Source organism: Rattus rattus, chromosome 1 (genome assembly GCF_011064425.1).
Source record: "Rattus rattus isolate New Zealand chromosome 1, Rrattus_CSIRO_v1, whole genome shotgun sequence".
Lineage (NCBI taxonomy): Eukaryota > Metazoa > Chordata > Mammalia > Rodentia > Muridae > Rattus > Rattus rattus.
The window spans coordinates 65,055,000-65,073,366 of NC_046154.1; the positions used below are offsets into that span (position 1 = coordinate 65,055,000).

Sequence of the window (18,367 nt, forward strand, 5' to 3'; positions counted from 1 at the left end):
ATTAAAATAAAATGTTGCTAATTGTTTCTAGTTATATTTTTTCAATGTTCCCCACCACTGACAATATAGCCACTCCACATTTCTGGTAGTTGATATTTACATAATATATAATTGTATAATACATCTTTATATGCCCTCACTTAAAACTTGTGTTTTTAATCTAAAGCATGCTTCCTGTAGATAGCACGTATTACTTCTGCATTGCTGTGGTTAAATGCCTAACAGAAATGACTAAGAAAAGAAAGGGTCCTTTTGGTTTGTAGATCGAGGCCGTCTACATGGTGTAGGCAGGGCAAGGGCCTCCATCTGAGGCTGTGAGTTTGAAATGGGTCATGGAATATACAGCAGCCTAGAAGAAGGAGTAGATCTTCCAACGGTGACGTCCATCAGCCAGACTCCACAGCCTTTAAACAATAGCACAGACTGGAGCAAGACTGCAGAACACTAGCCTATAAGGGACATTTCAGGCACAAACCATAGTATTGGGATAGGTAAAACATTAGGGAATTGGATTGTGAGGCAGATTCTTGAAGGATCAAGTTAAAACTTCCAAATGCTAAACTTTAGCAACCGTCAAACTGCTTGTCACTTCTTCGAAGACAAACAACAAACAAGCAAGCAAACAACCAGAAGGGCAGCACACAGTCTGTGCTTACTACGCTGAAGATGGACCAAGAGCAGGGACTTTTAACCTGCCTATAAAGTGAAAGGGTGAGCGAATGATGGCAAATGTAATTAGCTATTCCTTCCAGGTTCAAAGTCCTAATATCTAAAAGGTAATCCCCTGCTAAAAATGTAGTTAGTGATCATATTTTCCCATATTTTTTTGTGTATATATGTGAGTTTTCTTGTGCATGCAGAGACCAGGTGTGAAGTACAGAATCATCCTCAATGGCACATCTCCCTGATTACTTAAGTCAGAATCTTTCAATGAAACCCAGACCTCAATGACATGGTTAGTTGTACCAGCCATCTTTCTCTAGGGACCTTTCCCCCTCCTTCCCAGGCTGCAATTACAGGCTAGCATGTCCACCCTGCATTCATTATAATATGTGGGTTATAAAATATCTGAGAATCCCAACTCTCATCCTCATCTTGTAGACTTCAACTGCTGAACCACAATCCCACGTCCTGGCCAGTTCTCTCTTTTATCTCAAGCATCCATCCTGGGTTTAGAACTACACAGAGTGGCCTGTATCTGGCTGCAAAGTACTAGAGTTGCAAAGTATCTAGCCTTCAGTACTAGAATGCTCTTAATTTCTTCCTCAGTTGTCCCAAGGAGGTAGCTTTTGGTGCGAAGCTCACATAACCCTGGACCAAATGCAGTTATTATGTCCACCTCAATAGAAGGCTCACACATCAATTCTTGGTGCTTCTCTGGTGTGCCCACCTTGACTCTCTAGTGTGTATTTTTCTAATGCTACTTTATTAAAATTTTACTCTTCTATCCTTCTGGTTTCTGCCTCATTCTTGGATAAGTCACTTTAGCGGGGAGGCACCACTGACCTTGAGCTGCCTTCTTCAAAACTGGGGAGATTTTCAGGTCACCAGTAAGAATAACACTGTATTTAAGTTAATCTTACCTTTTTTTCTCCATACAGCTTGACAGCAACCTCCTGTTGATTGGTGGTTTGACATGATTAAATTGCACGTTGTTGCTCTAGTTGGACTTCGTTGTTCTTCCTGTTTCCAGTTCCTTCCCACATCCCTTCTATTCTCTATCACTCCTCTCCCGTTTTGTTCCTGTGCTGGCTAATATTTGGTCAGCTTGACACAAGATAAGGTCATTTGGGAAAAGGGAACCTCAATTGAGAAACTGCCTCTATCAGATTGACTTCTAGGCAGATCTGTGGGTCATTTCCTTGGATAACAGGGGAGGGCCTAGCCCACTATGGGCGGTGTCACACCTGGGTAGGTGAAAAGCCAACCAAACAAAACAGGCAAACATTACTCTTGTGTCACTCTTTGTCGTTTTCTGTTTCCTGTCATTATTGTATATGTTGAATCCCTTGATATCAAGCACAGGTCTTCCACACGAGTAAGAATATGACTTAGAATGACTGAGAATATCGTGGCCTGGGCACATGGATTCTGGTTGCCTTGAATGCTGTGTCTCAGCTGTACAAGAAGATGCACAAACTTTCATAGTGTCAGGACAAAAGTCTTTTCTTTCTTTGTTTTTTATTTTTTAATGTATTTTTACAGTCTAGTCTTTATCCATCTCTGGGTCTGCCCTCTGACTGTTTCACATCCTATACCTCCCCCTCCCATCCCTGTCTCCAAGAGGATGTCCACACCCCCACACCCTCATACCCCACACTCCCACACCCACACTCCCACACCCCCACACCACCAGACCTCCCCACTCCCTGGGACCTTAAGTCTCTTGAGGGCTAGGTGCACCTTCTCTCACTGAGTCAAGACCTGGCAGTCCTCTGCTGTCTATGTGTTGGGGGCCTCATATCAGCTGGTGTATGCTGCCTGGTTGGTGGCCTCATATCAGCTGGTGTATGCTGCCTGGTTGGTGGCCTCATATCAGCTGGTGTATGCTGCCTTTTTGGTGGCTCAGTGTCAGAGCAATCCTGGGGGTCCAGGTTAGTTGAGACTGCTGGCCTTCCTATGGGGTCACTTTTCTCTTTAGCTTCTTCCAGCTTTTTCCTAATTCAACCACAGGGGTTACCAGCTTCTGTCCATTGGTTATGTGCAAATATCTGCATTTGACTCTCAGCTGCTTGTTGGGTCTTTTGGAGGGCAGTCATGCTAGGCTCCTGTTTGTAAGCACACCATAGCATTAGCAATAGTGCCAGTCCTTGGAGCCTCCCCCTGAGATGGATCCCACTTTGGGCTGGTCACTGCATCTCATTTTCCTCAGGCTCTTTTCCATTTTTATCCCTGTAGTTCTTTCAGACAGGAACAATCATGGGTCAGAGTTTTTGACTGTGGGATAGCAACCCCATCCCTTCACTTGATGTCCTGCCTTTCTACTGGAGGTGGACTCTACAAGTTCCCTCTCCCCACTGTAAAGTATTTCATCTAAGGTTCCTCCCTTTGAGTCTTGAGAGTCTCTCACCTCCCAGATCTCTGGTACACTCTGGAGGGTTCCCGTATCTCCTACCTCCCGAGGTTGCCCTTTTCCATTCTTTCTGCTGGCCCTCAGGGCTTCAGTCCTGTTCCTCCACCCAATACCAGATCATGTTTCCCTCTTCCCCTCCCTGTCTCCTTTCCCTCACAGATCCTTCCCTCCCTCTCCCCTTGTGATTGTTTTCTTCTCCCTCCCAAGTGGAACTGAATCATTCTCACTTGGGCCCCTCAGCTTGTTGACCTTTTGAGTTTTGTGGATAGTATCTTGAGTAGTCTGTAATTTTTTTTGGCTAATGTCCACTTATTAGTGAGTACATACCATGCATGTCCTTTGGAGTTTGAGATACCTCATTCAGGATGATATTTCCTAGCTCCATCCATTTGCCTGCAAAACTCATGATGTCCTCGTTCTTACTAGCTGAGCAGTACTCCATTGTGTAAGTGAACCACATTTTCTGCATCCAGTCTTCTGTTGTGGAACATTTGGGTTGTTTCCAGCTTCTGGAATCAAAAATAAGGCTGCTATGAACATAGTGGAACTTCTGTGGCATGGTGGGGCATCTTTTGGGTATATGCCCAAGAGTGGTATAGCTGGATCTTCAGGTAGATCTATTTCCAATTTTTTTGAGGAATCTCCAGATTGATTTTCAGAATGGTTGCTCCAGTTTGCAATCCCATCAGCAATGGAAGAGTGTTCCTCTCTCCACGTTCTCACCAACATGTGCTTTCGCCTGAGCTTTTGATCTTAGCCAATCTGATTGGTGTAAGGTGGAATCTCAGGGTCCCTTACAAATGTATTATGTCAAGGCCTTTAGTAAACAGATTGGTAGGTACATCAGTGGGCAGGTCCTAGGAAGCAGGGAGTCTCTGCTCTACTTTTCAGGCACCATCTGATAACATCTATAACACCTCAATTGTCCAGTCATGAAGTTCTCAACAGTCAACTGGTCGACAAATCTTCAGCATGGATGTGAGTTTTATAGGGAAACAAATGGTACAACTGGAACAGTACATTTTAGGGATCATACTTTCCTGCTGTTAATTTTAAGTTGGTGGAATTTTATGCTGCTTTAAATTAAATGATCATCTTCGCCGGCGTTCTTTAGTGGAGGGTAGGGGTGAATTACTTTCTAGGTCACTGACTTTCAACCTGAGGATATTCTTTTTTAAAATGTCTTCTGATGACCCAGGGCTCCAACTGCATATGTAGCAGAGAATAAATAGCCTTGTTGGGGCACCAGTGGAAGAGAAAGCCCTTGGTCCTGCCAAGGTTGGACCCCCAGCGCAGGAGAATATGGGGGGCAGTAAGGGGGATGTATGGGGGAAATAGCCATATGTGGGAGGGGAGGGAATGGGGCTTATGGACACGAAACAGGGGAGGGGAATAGCATTTGAAATGTAAGTAAAGAAATATATCTAATAAAAATTTAAAAAAATGTCTTCTGAGCATGCTCCGGAAGCAATAAAATTTCCATTGTTACATGAGAATATTTTTCATTTTCACAAGGCAGATTTGCTGAATATAGGGATCTTAAGAAATGATCTCTTTCTGAACACATTGTCTCAGTGTCAACTGGCCTCTATTATGTCAAAAGAAACGTGAGGCTTTACTCTGCAGCCAAATATAATCAACACAGTTCAGGAATATGGGAGCAGTTTGCTGCAAACACCATGTTCTGAGGATTAAAGCTCTCTCTGTCTCTCTGTCTCTCTGTCTCTCTGTCTCTCTCTCTCTCTCTCTCTGTCTCTCTGTGTCTCTGTTTCTCTCTCTCTCTGTGTGTCTCTGTTTCTCTCTCTCTCTCTGTCTCTGTTTCTCTTTGTTTCTCTCTCTCTCTGTGTGTGTGTGTGCATTGCAAAGGTACAGCGCATGTGTGTTATAGATGTACCATTTAGGACCAAGCACTCCAGTCTATTCTCTACACCCGGACCTGTGTGAGTCTCTGCTAACTACCACCTATTTCAAGAAGCTTCTGTGATGAGGGCCGAGAGATGACTAAGCTATAGGTATACCAGTAAGTTTAACTAATAGTTTGTCCACTAAAAAGAGTGATAGTAAATTCTCTTTAGGGCCTAAAAATTGACTACCCACAGGTTCATGGCCCTGACAATGGAACTGTAGTGCCAAGGAAATGTTAGTTAGTGGTCCTCCCTAAACAGACAGGAGCCGTTCTGATGCAACTCACAGCAGGGTCTTTATTCTATTCAAGCCACGCCCCCTCTATTGGAGCAAGGCTTTATAGTTAGCAGCAAGCAGGGAGTATGTGTGCAAGCATCTAATTGGAAAGCTACTGTGGCCTTTAACATAATGGGCTGGTGCTGCGAGTCATATCATAAACTTAAATTCTGCTCCCCTCTGCACTGGTGGTCACTAGGCAAGGGGTGGGTTTGTAACCTGGGGGTGCAGGTCTGTTAGGGAAATAACCTGGAGACACTGGTCTTGCTGAGGGGTTTAACCTGGAAATGCTGGTCTTGTTGGGGATTAGCTTAGAGACTGTAACTAGGCTTGGGTTTTGTTGTGTGGCAACTAGGAAACCAATGCTAGGTAACGGCCTGCTAGTTTACCTGAGTTCAAACTTAGGCCAAGCTCTCTAAAATGGAGTCTGAACTTAAAGGAGTTGGCATCTCTTCACTAGGTATGGTTTTGTCTTGTGGCTTTAAATCCAGTCATGATGGGCAGTTAGCTGCTTCTGTGATGTTTATGCCACACATCCTTGCCAGGCCAGACATTATCCTAGTTGGTAGGGTTCGTGGCTGGACAAGATTGATGATTTCTTTCCTCCTCTGGCAGTGTACAGAGCCCCTCTTGACTTTTGAAAGCTAGCCACCACGGGTGAAACTTCTGGCTTAGTCAGTCCTAGATCGATTCTATTGTCGTTTATGACTCAAGTGTGTAGCATCTTTAGCAACAGAATTTTGTCATCCGGTTCTTCAGAAAAGCATAGGCAATGCCTGTGATTTTGGGGGTGTATGGTACCTCACTGGCCATCAACTCCAGGGATATCAGGAGGTATAATTAACACCAAAGAACTTTGGAAAAACTCCACATGGGAACTTATTAGTGTAGTACCTAAAGTATGTACATATAAATAATTTAAGATGGCTGTTGGGGAGCCGGCCTTTGCTATCAGTATTAGGCAGACAGAAGTAGGCTGATCTCCGAGTTTAAGGCCAGCTTGGTCTATACAGCAAGTTCCATGCCAGTTGGGGATACATAAAGAGACTCTGTCTTAAAACAAAACAAAAACAAAAAACCCACAAAATAATAAAGAGTTTAAATGGAGTAGCCTATAAAAGAGTGATCACGCCTCCATTGGGCATTACAAGATAACAGAGGAACATGTAAAAATACATTTTAAGGATGTAGTAATAAAATGTAGACTTCATAAAACTATGGTTTTTTTTCAACACATAAACTTCAAGGATATAAAGGAAGAATCTAGATTAATAAAATCATGAAACACATGTCGTCTAATTGAAATTTGTGAGATTTAATTAGATTTAGGGGGTGCTGGGTATTGAATTCAGGGTTTTGGGAATACCACTCAAGCAATATTATCGTTGATCGACATCCACATGCCCAGTCCTTAAATTGGGTTTTCTGTCATGTATTGTTTTGAGACAGGGTCTCTCCATGTAGTTCAAGTTGAACTCAAAATATGTAGGCCAAGCTGGCTTTGAACTCAAGTCCAGCTTCAGCTGGTATTACAAGAATGTGCCCTTCTTTGGATCTGGCTTCAAATAAACAGTGAGTAAAACTGGCATTTCTAAGACAATTGGATTTTTGCATAGTTACCATTTGCTGAGACTAAGGCATTTTTATTCACATTTCTATGGTAGTGTTACTATGACTAAAATGTATCCTTTAGAGATAGCATTGAAATCCTCAGAGACACAACATATAAATTTCCTCAAATTAATATGGGAAGTGGGAAGTAGGTGGGATTATAGGAGATGTGAGGTGATAATTTTTGAAATAGGGTCATGAGAGCTGGCAAGATGCCTCAGCCTGGCAGCCTGAGTTCAATCCCTGGGATCCACATGATAGAAAGAAAATCCATTCATGAAAGTTGTCCTGACTTTCACATGTGCTCCATAGTTCATGCCTCCCTTCCCCCAAAACAAAGAATTGTAACAAATTGGATAATGAATTAGTGTCTCCATTACTCTTCTATGGCTGTGATAAAACTATGACCAAAAGCAACTTGGGGAGAAAAGGGTTTATTTCTTGTTACAACTAACTCCGTTACTGAGGGAAGTCAAGGCAGGGAAGGAAGAGCTCAAGGGAGTGCTGCATACTGGCTAGAATCTCTACCTTAGACAAGTCACCCAGGATGAACCATCTCAGTGGTGTGGTGGTGTGAATACTCTTGGTCCAGGGAGTGGCAATATTAAGAAGTATGGCCTTGTTGGAGGAAGTGTGTCACTGTGGAGGTGGGCTTTGAACCCTTCTCCTAGCTGTCTGGAATCCAGTCTTTCCTGTTTGCCTTCAGAACAAGATGTAGAACTCTTGGCTCCTCTTGCTTCCCTCCATGATAATAATGGACTGAACCTCTGAACCTGTAATCCAGCCTCAATTAAATGTTGTCCCAATATAAGTTACCTTGGTCATGGTATCTCTTCACAGCAATAAAAGCTTAACTAAGACATGTGGGTTGGGTCTTCCCACATCAATCGGCAATCAAGAAAATCTCCCAAATACCTGCCTCCAGGCCTGTCCTATGGGGGTATTTTCTCAATTGAAGTCTTTCTCTCTTCCCCCATATCTGGCTCTGTGTCAAGTTGAGCAGCACAGTTGGGATTTGCCAAGGAGTTCTTTAAAATTTTAAAAGTATCTGAAATTGACCTTCCTATTACTGCTTTAGCTTTGGAATCCTGGTATTTGTAGGGCTTGAGGTTGACAGAGAGGGCAACTAACAAACACATCGTCACATTTGGATATGAAGCTTTGCAGACTGAACTATTCATAAAACCGAGGTTAGCTTGAGAACACTGACACACTTTTCTCTTTTTTTGTCCAGATGAAATTATATCAAACTTTTTGATTATTCATGTTTTTCTTTTTTTCTTTTTTTAATTCTAGGGGAGGAAAATAAGAGCACTGCAGCAAAATACTTAAGAAACCGCAGCCTCACCTAAAGACTATACATGGACTGACCCTGGACTCTGACCTCATAGGTAGCAATGAATATCCTAGTAAGAGCACCAGTGGAAGGGGAAGCCCTGGGTCCTGCTAAGACTGAACCCCCAGTGAACGTGATTGTTGGGGGAAGGGTGGCAATGGGGGAGGATGGGGAGGGAAAACCCATATAGAAGGGGAGGGGAGGGGTTAGGGGATGTTTGCCGGAAACCGGAAAGGGAAGAACACTCAAAATGTAAATAAGACATACTCAAGTTAATAAAAAAAAAAAGAAAGAAAGAAACCGCAGCCTCCTTTTCAGTTCCTTGTTGAATTCTGTGAACTAGGAAAACTAACACTGTGGTCTCGGTCTCCATGGCTCTTCAGTTTTAACTGTCAACTGACATGCACCTCTTTTGTTGGCTGCAGAATTCGTGTTTGGGCTGTCATAACAAAATACCTTACATGCATAAACAAACAAAAGTGCCTTGCTCTTTCATGGTGTCCCATAAGTTTGGATATGTTGTGCCTTCATTTTCATTAAATTCTAAGAAGTCTTTAATTTCTTTATTTCTTCCCTGACCAAGTTATCACTGAGTAGATAGTTGTTTGGCTTCCACATGTATGTGGGCTGTTTTTGTTGCTATTGAAGGCCAGCCTTTGTCCATGGTGGTCCAGTAGAATACATGGGATTAATTCAATATTCTTGTATCTGCTGAGGCTTGTTTTGTGTTCCGGTATATGGTTCATTTTTGAGAAGATGCCATGAGGTGCTGAGAAGAAGGTATATTCTTTCGTTTTTAGGATGAAATGCTCTATAGATATGTTAAATCCATTTGGTTCATTACTTCTTTTAGTTTCACTGTGTCTCAGTTTAGTTTCTGTTTCCATGATCTGTCCATTGGTAAGAGTGGGGTGTGGAAATCTACTATTATTGTGTGAGGTGCAGTGTCTGCTTTGAGCTTTAGTAACATTTCTTTTACAAATTTGGGTGCCCTTGCATTTGGGGCATAGATGTTCAGAACTGAGAGTTCATCTTGGTGGATTTTCCCTTTGATGTGTATGTAGTGTCCTTCCCTATCTTTTTGATAACTTTTGGTTGAAAGTCTACTTTGTTGGATATTGAATGGTTACTTCAGCTTGTTTCTTGGGACCATTTGCTTGGAAACGTTTTTTCCACACTCTTACTTTGAGGTAATGTCTGACACTGAGGGGTGTTTCCTGTATGCAACAAAATGATGGATCTGTTTACCTATCCAGTCTGTTAGTCTATATGTCTTTTTATTAGGGAATCGAGTCTATTGATGGTGAGAGATATTAGATGGGACCAATGATTGTTGCTTCCTGTCATTTTTGTTGTTAGAGGTGGAATTATGCTTGTATGTTTCTCTTCTTCTGGGTTAGTTGTGAGAAGATTAATTTCTTGCTTTTTCTTGGGTGTAGTTTCTCTCCCTGTGTTGGACTTTTCATTGTATATGTGGAAAGATATTGTTTAAATTTGTTTTTTTCTTGGAATACCTTGGTTTCTCCATCTAAGGTAATTGAGCATTTCCTGGGTATAATAGCCTAGGCTGGCATTTGTGTTCTCTTAGGGTCTGTATGACATCTGCCCAGGACCTTCTGGCTTTTAGAGTCTCTGTTGAGAAGTCTGGTGTAATTCTGATAGGTCTGCCTTTATGTTATTTGACATTTTTCCTTTACTGCTTTCAATATTCTTTCTTTGTTCTGTGCATTTGGTGTTTTAATTATTATGTGATGAGAGGAATTTCTTTTCTGGTCCCATCTGTTTGGCGTTCTGTAGGTTTCTTGTATGTTAACAGGCATTTCTTTTTTTAGGTTATAGAAAAGTTTTCTATAATTTTGCTGAAGATGTTTGCTGGCCCTTTGAGTTGGGAATCTTCATTGTCTTTTATACATATTATTCTCAGGTTGGGTCTTTTCATTGTGTCATGGATTTCTTGAGTGAGCTTTTTCCTTTTTCCTTGACTCTTGTGTGGATGTCTTCTATTCTATTTTCTGCTCCCCAGATTCCCTCTTCTCTTGTGTTCTGTGGGTGATGCTTGCATCTGTGACTCCTGTTCTCTTTCCTAGGTTTTCCATCCCCAGGGCTGTCTCCCTTTAAGTTTTCTTTAATGATTCTATTTCCATTTTTAGATCCTGGGTGGTTTTGTTCTGTTTGACTGTGTTCTCCTGTATTTCTTTAAGGGAGTTTTGTCCTTCCTTAATTCCTCAATGGTCTTCATGAAATGAGAGTTTAGATCTGAATCTTGCTTTAAAGGTGTATTGGGGTATCCAGGACTTGCTGTGGTGGGAGAACTGGTTCTGATGTTGCCAAGTCAAATTGGTTTTTGTTGCTTATGTTCTTACCTTTGCCTCTCATCTTCTGGTTATCTCTGGTGTTATCTGGCTTCCCAGTCTAGAGCCTGTCCTTCCTGTGAACCTGTGATCCTGGATGTGACAGAATACCTGGGGAGTGGAGCTGCACCTGGAGTGTGGACTGTGTGCGATTGATTGGGTCCAGTGCTGGGCTCTGCTCCCAGTGTGGTTGGGAACTGAAGGTTCTGGTGGGGGGTGGGGAGATTCTCTGAACTATAATACTGCAAATAGAAGAAAGCAGTAAGTAGCTGTCAAGATACTTGAATAATTTTATGGTGTTTTTCTTTGGGGTCAACTCAAAATCTAAATAGCATTAGTCTCAGTTTGTTCTTTACAGATACAAGTATATTCTTATTACCCTTTATCCTTTAGTTTGGCTAAGTTGACAAGAGAGAAATTGAAAAAAAAAATAGGGCTCTAGCAACACTAAGCTACCAACACACTCACTTGGTTAAGGAACAGTCCTTTCCTTATAGGAACATGTGAATGTTGGGCATCATTATCTTTAAGAAAGTTTTATAACCCTTTTTGAATTTGTTGGTAATTTCATACACATATATGCTGGTTACTGTAATCTATCCCCACCAATCTCTCCAATCTCCCTCTCTAATCTGCCTCTCTCCACCTTCTGCTCCATTCTGTAATTCTCCTTCAAACACTGGTTTCTTTTATGCTTTGGGTTGACTGAGTTTACCCAGGACATCAATTTGACCATGAGTTTAGATCTACTGGAGCCAGGCTCAAGGAGATGAAAATAATTGACAGTTCAATGCTTAGTCCTAAACTGAACATTTATATCACACATCACCGTCTCCAAGACTCAGGGATCTTTGGAGGAGTCAGAAAAAGGTAAAAACTGAAAGGCAAGGAGTGTCTGTGAAATGCTGTGTTCTAGGCATGGCATAGTCAAGGCAGTCACGGTATGGCAGCTATGAACCTGTAGAAGACTGCCCACCAACAGTCAATCATGAATTCATGAGAGGTCTATGGGGCTCTATGCCTCTCCACTGAAATAGTCTATGGATGGACTCTGGGGTGAAGGGCCTGCTGAAATATCTACCATCATCTTTGTCATGAACCTAATTGTTATTGAGATGCAGGCAGACCCTGTACTGCCTCTGAAGTTGGCCATCAGACTTAGGACCTGCTGAGCAGCTCTGATCTACAGTAAGAGTTCCTACTCATTCCTTATCTTCAAATATGTAAGAGTGACAGAAAAAAAAAGTTAGTGCTCATTGTATACTGCACAGGGCAGCTTTTGAGAGCTGTTGTGTAACAGTTTGCCTTTTCCTTTAGCTTGTTGTCCAAAAGGTACCAAATAAAACACTCCCCAAATAAAAAAAAAAAAAAACAAACAAGATTATTTCTTAAATAATGACCCAAGACCTGGCTCATGAGAAAAAGAAAACAAAAAAACAAAAACAAAAAAAAGAGTAAAGTTTATGAATTAGAGTGAGAGTTTGAAGGTAGAGACCTTCCCTGTACCAAAGGGCTAGTCACTATAATGAAGTATAAGATACAAGTAAAGGGCCAGTGAGATGAGTTAGTGGATAAGGACTCTTGATGTCTGACCACCCAAGTGTGATGCCCAGAATCCACATGGTAGGAGAGAACTGAGTTACAGTTGTTCCCTGACCTCTGAACACACACAAATAACTGTAAAGTGTGTGTGTATGTATGCATCATGTATAAATATGTATATATACATTAATTTCATTTTAATAAGTAACTATGAGAACCCAAGGCAAGTATGGCCTCTAGCAAGTAGGATTTTTATTTTTTACAAAAATTTGAAATATAATTAAAGAGTTATGAACACCATAGTTTAAAGACAAAGAAGAATTTATTGCAGAAAAAATATTACTAGGCATAAAATTTAAATCAGGCAATACATTAAATAACTCACTGGATTTTTATTAAATAACTAACACATAAGCCATTTTCTTTTCTAGATTTTTCATTTTTCTAGTTTACTAGCTAGTTGGGAGGCTGCTTTATGTTGTACATTATGACAAATGGTCCTTGGTAACAGACTCTAGGTGGCCTGAACATACCCAGAGTGGACTATTTACTTTGGGCTTGACTAACAAGGTTCTACGGTACCAGTGATTCCAGCTGGAAATGGAAAGATGGCTGAAATATGAATAGGCTGAAGTCTCACAGACTTGCCAACTTATTTAGGAAGTACAGACAGTTCTTCTGTGTTAGTTACTATGTAAAGAACCTGGGGGTACAACCACATGCCAATGAAAAATGAAATGGGCGATTGCAACAGTGTAACAATAGAATAAAGTGCTTGGCAAGTACAGAGAACGGGCTGTCAGATAGTGAGTGGATTAGATCAAGGGAAAGAAGGGGGTACTGGAGGTGTCAAGCTGAGCAAGAGAATGGAGAATGATATGCTTAATGTCAGTTGTCAACTCTGGATAAGCTCTAGAGTCACCCAGGACATGAACTCTGGGCATGCCTGTTAAGGATTATGTTGAATAGGTTTTCTAAAGTGGGAAGACCCAACTTGAGTGGACCCAATATGGGTGGCACCATTCCCTATGCTGGGACCCTGGACTGTATAAAAATGATAATGTGAGCTGAGCACAAGCATTCATCATTGTCCACTTCTTCATTGTAGATGCAATGTATGCAATGTGAGCAGCTGCCTCTGCCTGCACTCTTGAACTGTGAAGCAAAATAAACTCATATTTCCTTTTGTTGCTTTTGTCAAGGTACTTTCTCACAGCAACAAAGGTATTTTATATACACTAAGGCAGGAAAAAAAAAGAAAAACTAAGAAAGGATTTTATTCTAAAGCAAGTCAAAGAGACTACACAATAAAGAATTTTAATAGAAGCCAAGCAAGTCTAGCTCCATGGTACAGTGTTAGCATGGCATGCACAAGGCTTTGAGTTTGATACTCAGCACCACACATACATATTGAAAAGGAGAAACAAAGCATATTTATGTGCTGATTAATAAAGAGCCAAAAACAGTTAAAACAAAAGTACACTGGACCTGCTCCTAGAGGCATTGCGGGTGTGGCTGTTGTGCACGTGTGAGTCAGTAGGTGGAGGAGAAGCTATTGCTTTGCTCAGTGTTCTGACTTATGAACATCTGAATGATTAGTAATCTAACCTCTCCTGAAAAAAAAAAACAAACCTGAGTCCACCACCAATCCAGTGCCAGTAGGTCCCCTGGACAGGGAGCTAAGGGAGCTAGCCAGAGATGACCACTAGTCTGGTACTGTGCAGGCCTTGACAGGCTCCCAGGGTAGGGAACAAGCTGGAGACTAGAAGAACCCTGCCTTCGACCACTAGCCCCAGGCTGGAGAGAGCCCAAGATGACTCAGGGAGCTAGCCAAAGATGACCAGCCTTTTGCTGGAGCATTGGATGGGTCAGCTGGCACAGGGAAGAACTTATCCCGGTAGTGTGGGAGGGCTGGTGGGCTGACCAGCTCAGACCTCTCAGGCTCAGATCCATGGCTTTGAATTGGTACACTTCAACATGTACCCCATAGATGAACTGCTAGAGTGAAGGGGTTGGTCGTACAGATCCAAAACTACAGGATCTCCATTGCACAAGACAACAACAGGATATATGAAGAGTCCCGGCGAAGTTCCAGTATTGGTAGTGTAGCAGCCTTGTACCAGACCAAGAACTCAATGCAATGAACATTTGCAAGCCAAGAAACATAAACAAAAGAGTATATTGTGGGACTGTGGGATGCAGCATATTACATCTTCTACAACGAGATTTTTTTTTTTCTGTTGGCAGGGGAGGTTGCAAGGGTGGAAGGTGGGCATGAGGGGAGGTGGGGAATGAGTGGATTGGTGTGCATGATGTGAAATTCAATCAATTAGAACCAATACAAAGTTGTAAAAAAAAAAAAAAGTACCATGGACCAAGTGATGCCTTTGACTAGGTCTGAGGTCTGGAATCTATCTAAAGAACAACCAGACAAATGGTTTAGATAATAATTCTCAAAGTAGAGTTTCTATACTAACAACAGCCAAGACCCAACACAAACGCAAAAGTACAATCTGGTCATCTGAGAAGTCTGCAAACTCGTGTTTATTGGAACACTACTCAGAACAACTACACGATGGAATCAGTCTACCTGTCTATCAGCAAATGAATGAATAAGGCATGTGGAAGGGACATGAGATGAGATCTCATTTGTCAGAAGAGTGGAAAATGGATGGAACGGACAGTGTCATGTTGTACCAGAGTCAGTTATCATATGCATATTTCATCTTAATGAAGGATTAAGGAAAAAGAAGCTTGCACATAACGATGCTAGAAAGGCCACCGAAGAAAGTCATTCTCCATGTTGAAGAAAGCAGCATTTTCTAAAGGCAACAAAACCGATGCCTGTTACACGGTGACTACCAAGGGTAAAGGAAAGAACTGCTTGCAGTGCAGTGAATAAAACCAACCAAAAGCCTTGGTCAGGACTCATGGAGTCTCCATGGACTGCTAACAGCCAGCGCCAGAAGCATTGTAACATGGGCCGGAAGTTACAATTGCACTTATCCAGGGCCTCAACATTAATACTGGAGCAAATAGTTCATTTATGCTTACAACCAACAGCTTATTGTCATGAAGTCAATTTCAGACACAAGCACACTGACTTTACAGACTCTTTACAAGAGCTGCAGGGCACCTGTAAAAACCGTAATTTGAAAACACAAACACTGCCAACTGATTATGTGTCAACTGTAAAGAAAGGAGTAGAAACAAGTAGTAATTTAAAAAAAATACCCGGTACCCTGTAATGCGTCACACTAGCTTAATCCTTGAAGCAGTCTGACTTTCTGTACATTTTAGCATTAAACACCAGCCTTGGCTATCTCAGTTACAATCGTTGTACCTGGGTGGTGACTCAGAATCTTTCTTAAGCAAAGATATAAGCTCCTCACACAGCACTTCTTTTTATTTCTTTATTTTGGGGAAGGTTATTTGGCTTGTATATCTTGAACCACATACACAGTGCATTTATAACATGGTTGTCTTTGTTTCACCATCAAAAGAGTTTCAAAGTTCTCTAAGTCCGTTTAAACTTTTACAACTTTACTATTTGATTATACTTTAAAAAAAAAAAAAGTAGAGAAAGACTGATCCTTTCTTTGTAAGAAAACATGATTCCCATTTGATTGCTCCACAGCCTAAGTATAACAGAAACACAGCACGCCTAATCTTTTTGATATTCAGGTAGTTTTGATTATTTTACTATGACAGGTAATCTCCTTTACACATGATTCTTTGAATGAATCTCCCATAACTTCAAGAGAAACTCCTAGAATACCTAGGTACCAGAAACATGGCGCCAGTTTACAACCATACAGTCCCATCTCGAGCTCGTATTGGTTCCTTAGCAGTGTAGGGAAGAGGATGTTCTCACCAGTCTTCCTTGCTGTCAGTTTCATAGGGAGGAAGGAGACGGATGTGCTCTCGGACTTTGTTCCCTTACACTTCGGCAGGCTGTCTGCTTTCTTTCTGGGTCCTGGAGGAGTCGGGGTCTTGGCTGAGTCTCCAGCAGTAGCTCTCTTTCTTTCCAGGCAAAGGCATGAAGGCTGCACATCTTTCCCATTTTTGTTTAAGCAAATCCCCCAAAGAATAGAAGTAGAAAGTCTTCTTGTGTCAGCCATGCTGTTTTAATGTCTTGGTGGTAAAACAGAAGACTGGGCCATGTTCTGAAAGGAAGAAAGTAAGCAGGGATGACAGGGGCAGTAGCAGCAGCAGCAGCAACAAGGACAACAAGAACAACAACAAAGTTGAGAAATGAAAACAAAGCAAAATAACCCTTGAGAGGCTGTGGGTTACAGGAAGGACTCATGGGACACATTTATCAAAACTCTTCAGACAGTTCCCATGTTAATCAAAATGTAAAAAACACTAATTAGGGCAGGCGAAATGGATCATGGGGTAAAGGTACTTACTTGCCACCAAGCCTGACACCTGGGTTCAATTACTGAGACCCATATGATGGAAAGAGAAGCAAATCCTAAAAACCGCCCTCTAACTTTCACACATCCACCATGGCACGGATATGTCTACACACAAACACACAAGCAAGTAAGAAAAAATAAAAATGTAGGTAAAGAAAACTAGATGTGGGATTTTAGGAGCAACTCTGATTTCTTGTTTGTCCCCCCCTTCTGTGACAACTGTGGTTAGTATTGCTCATCTCAGGGGACTGTTGTGAGAATCACACATGTTCCACCACCACCTCCCAGCTTATCGTCCATGCGGCCTCTACCCCTTAACTTGTATCACTGTAAAGTCACTGAAGTTTGAATATGCCTCAATCAGCAACACAATGGGACCTTCACCATCACAGGGGGTCTTTGGGTACTGCCCTATATTTTGTTTTTGGAGACAAGATCTTACCATGCCACCCCAGCTGACCTGAAATTCACTCAGTAGACCAGATCTAACCCCAACTGCTAGCATTAAAGGCATGTGCTGCCACCCACTGCGGCTGGGTACTTGGAGCCAGTAACCTGGAGCTTGACGCAGTGGGCTGATGGGTATTAGTGAAGTGAACTAGTGAGTGAATGAATGCTACACATTTCATTATATACATTTCAGCACCTAGATGATTCAGAGTAAAAATTGTCAGCCCCATGTACCTTATTATTCCAGAGCTGAGGTCACGGTGCTCAGGTTTGTCTAGAAGACAATTCTTCAACCTTCAATTCTTTATTTCGTTTGAAATCTGATGGATGCTACATTAAATAATCCACTTTTAAGTATTTATATGACCACACAACATCAGCTTCAAGAGGATCACTGATTTGTACCATCTCACCATGTCTTTCAAGGAACTTCGTGAAACTTCACAAACTTTTGGAAAAACCCAAAGTTTGCATCTGTATTGTATCTCATGAGTCTGAAACCAACTTGAGACTCATGCCGCAGTGAGTCATGGTTCCAACAAACGAACTTCTGAGGGGCCTGAATACATCTGTTTGAAACTGTTTCGCTCAAACCACGGTTTTCTAATTGGTAGATATTTATCTCTTGTCCCCTTCTCCTGCCCTCTAGAACTAGAATATTCACAAGGTCCTTTTGAACCTTTGATGCTACTGCTCCCTTCTTAAGAGGAAAATTATGCACTCATTAAGTAAACGTTTATCATCTAGGCGTCTAGTGCTGAAACCAGCGAGAGTGTCTCCTCTCAGGGAAGACATTACAACATTCCTGGCCTTCCCAGTCCTACAGGCTGAGACACATGGTGCAGTAGCCTGTTTAAATCAGCTTGCAGGTGCTACTCTCCAACTCCCGGGTGGCTCTACATTGGCTGTGCTGTGGTGTTCCACGCAAGACAGAAAACAGTAGAAATCATTTACTATTTCACAGTGATTTCCCTATGCTAAACTTGTGGCTTATTCCTGTGGAAGGAGCTAATTCAGGTATCAATCAACCTGTGACATCCTCTCTGAGTGATTGTCAAAGGATCCGGGAGCAGAGATAAGCTCTAGGACACCTGGAGGTACTCTCTCTTTAGGTATAAGAAAAAGCTAGCGGGGAATGACTGTGAGCTTCCGTACTCACCCTAGTTAATCAGGTCACAAAATGTCCATTAAAAATGGCGCTCTCTAAGCTTACAGCCAGTTTAAATTATACCCTTAGAATAAATACTAGAGTTGATAGTCTACCAATCTGCAACTTGTCATTTATGTATCGTTAATAATTGTCTTAATTTAATGTTCTATTGGCCTAAAGCAGATATTTCCCTCCACTTTGTCATTGATATCCTGGCTATAGAGGCCTGCCTATAGCCTGCATCAATCTACC

At 41.8% G+C, this 18,367-nt stretch overlaps 1 protein-coding gene and 1 pseudogene across 1 annotated transcript in view; one reads left to right on the top strand and one right to left on the bottom strand.

Annotated features, from left to right (window-relative positions):
• Window positions 1-12,397: 12,397 nt before the first annotated feature.
• Window positions 12,398-18,367, bottom strand: part of Mtap (methylthioadenosine phosphorylase) — a 53,185-nt gene continuing 47,215 nt past the window's right edge. The window contains exon 8 of the mRNA XM_032902124.1: window positions 12,398-16,260. Coding sequence (XP_032758015.1) covers window positions 16,222-16,260 — 39 coding nt within the window. The 3' untranslated portion in view covers window positions 12,398-16,221. The remainder of the gene's footprint in view (window positions 16,261-18,367) is intronic.
• LOC116890558 lies at window positions 13,582-13,705 on the top strand (annotated as a pseudogene).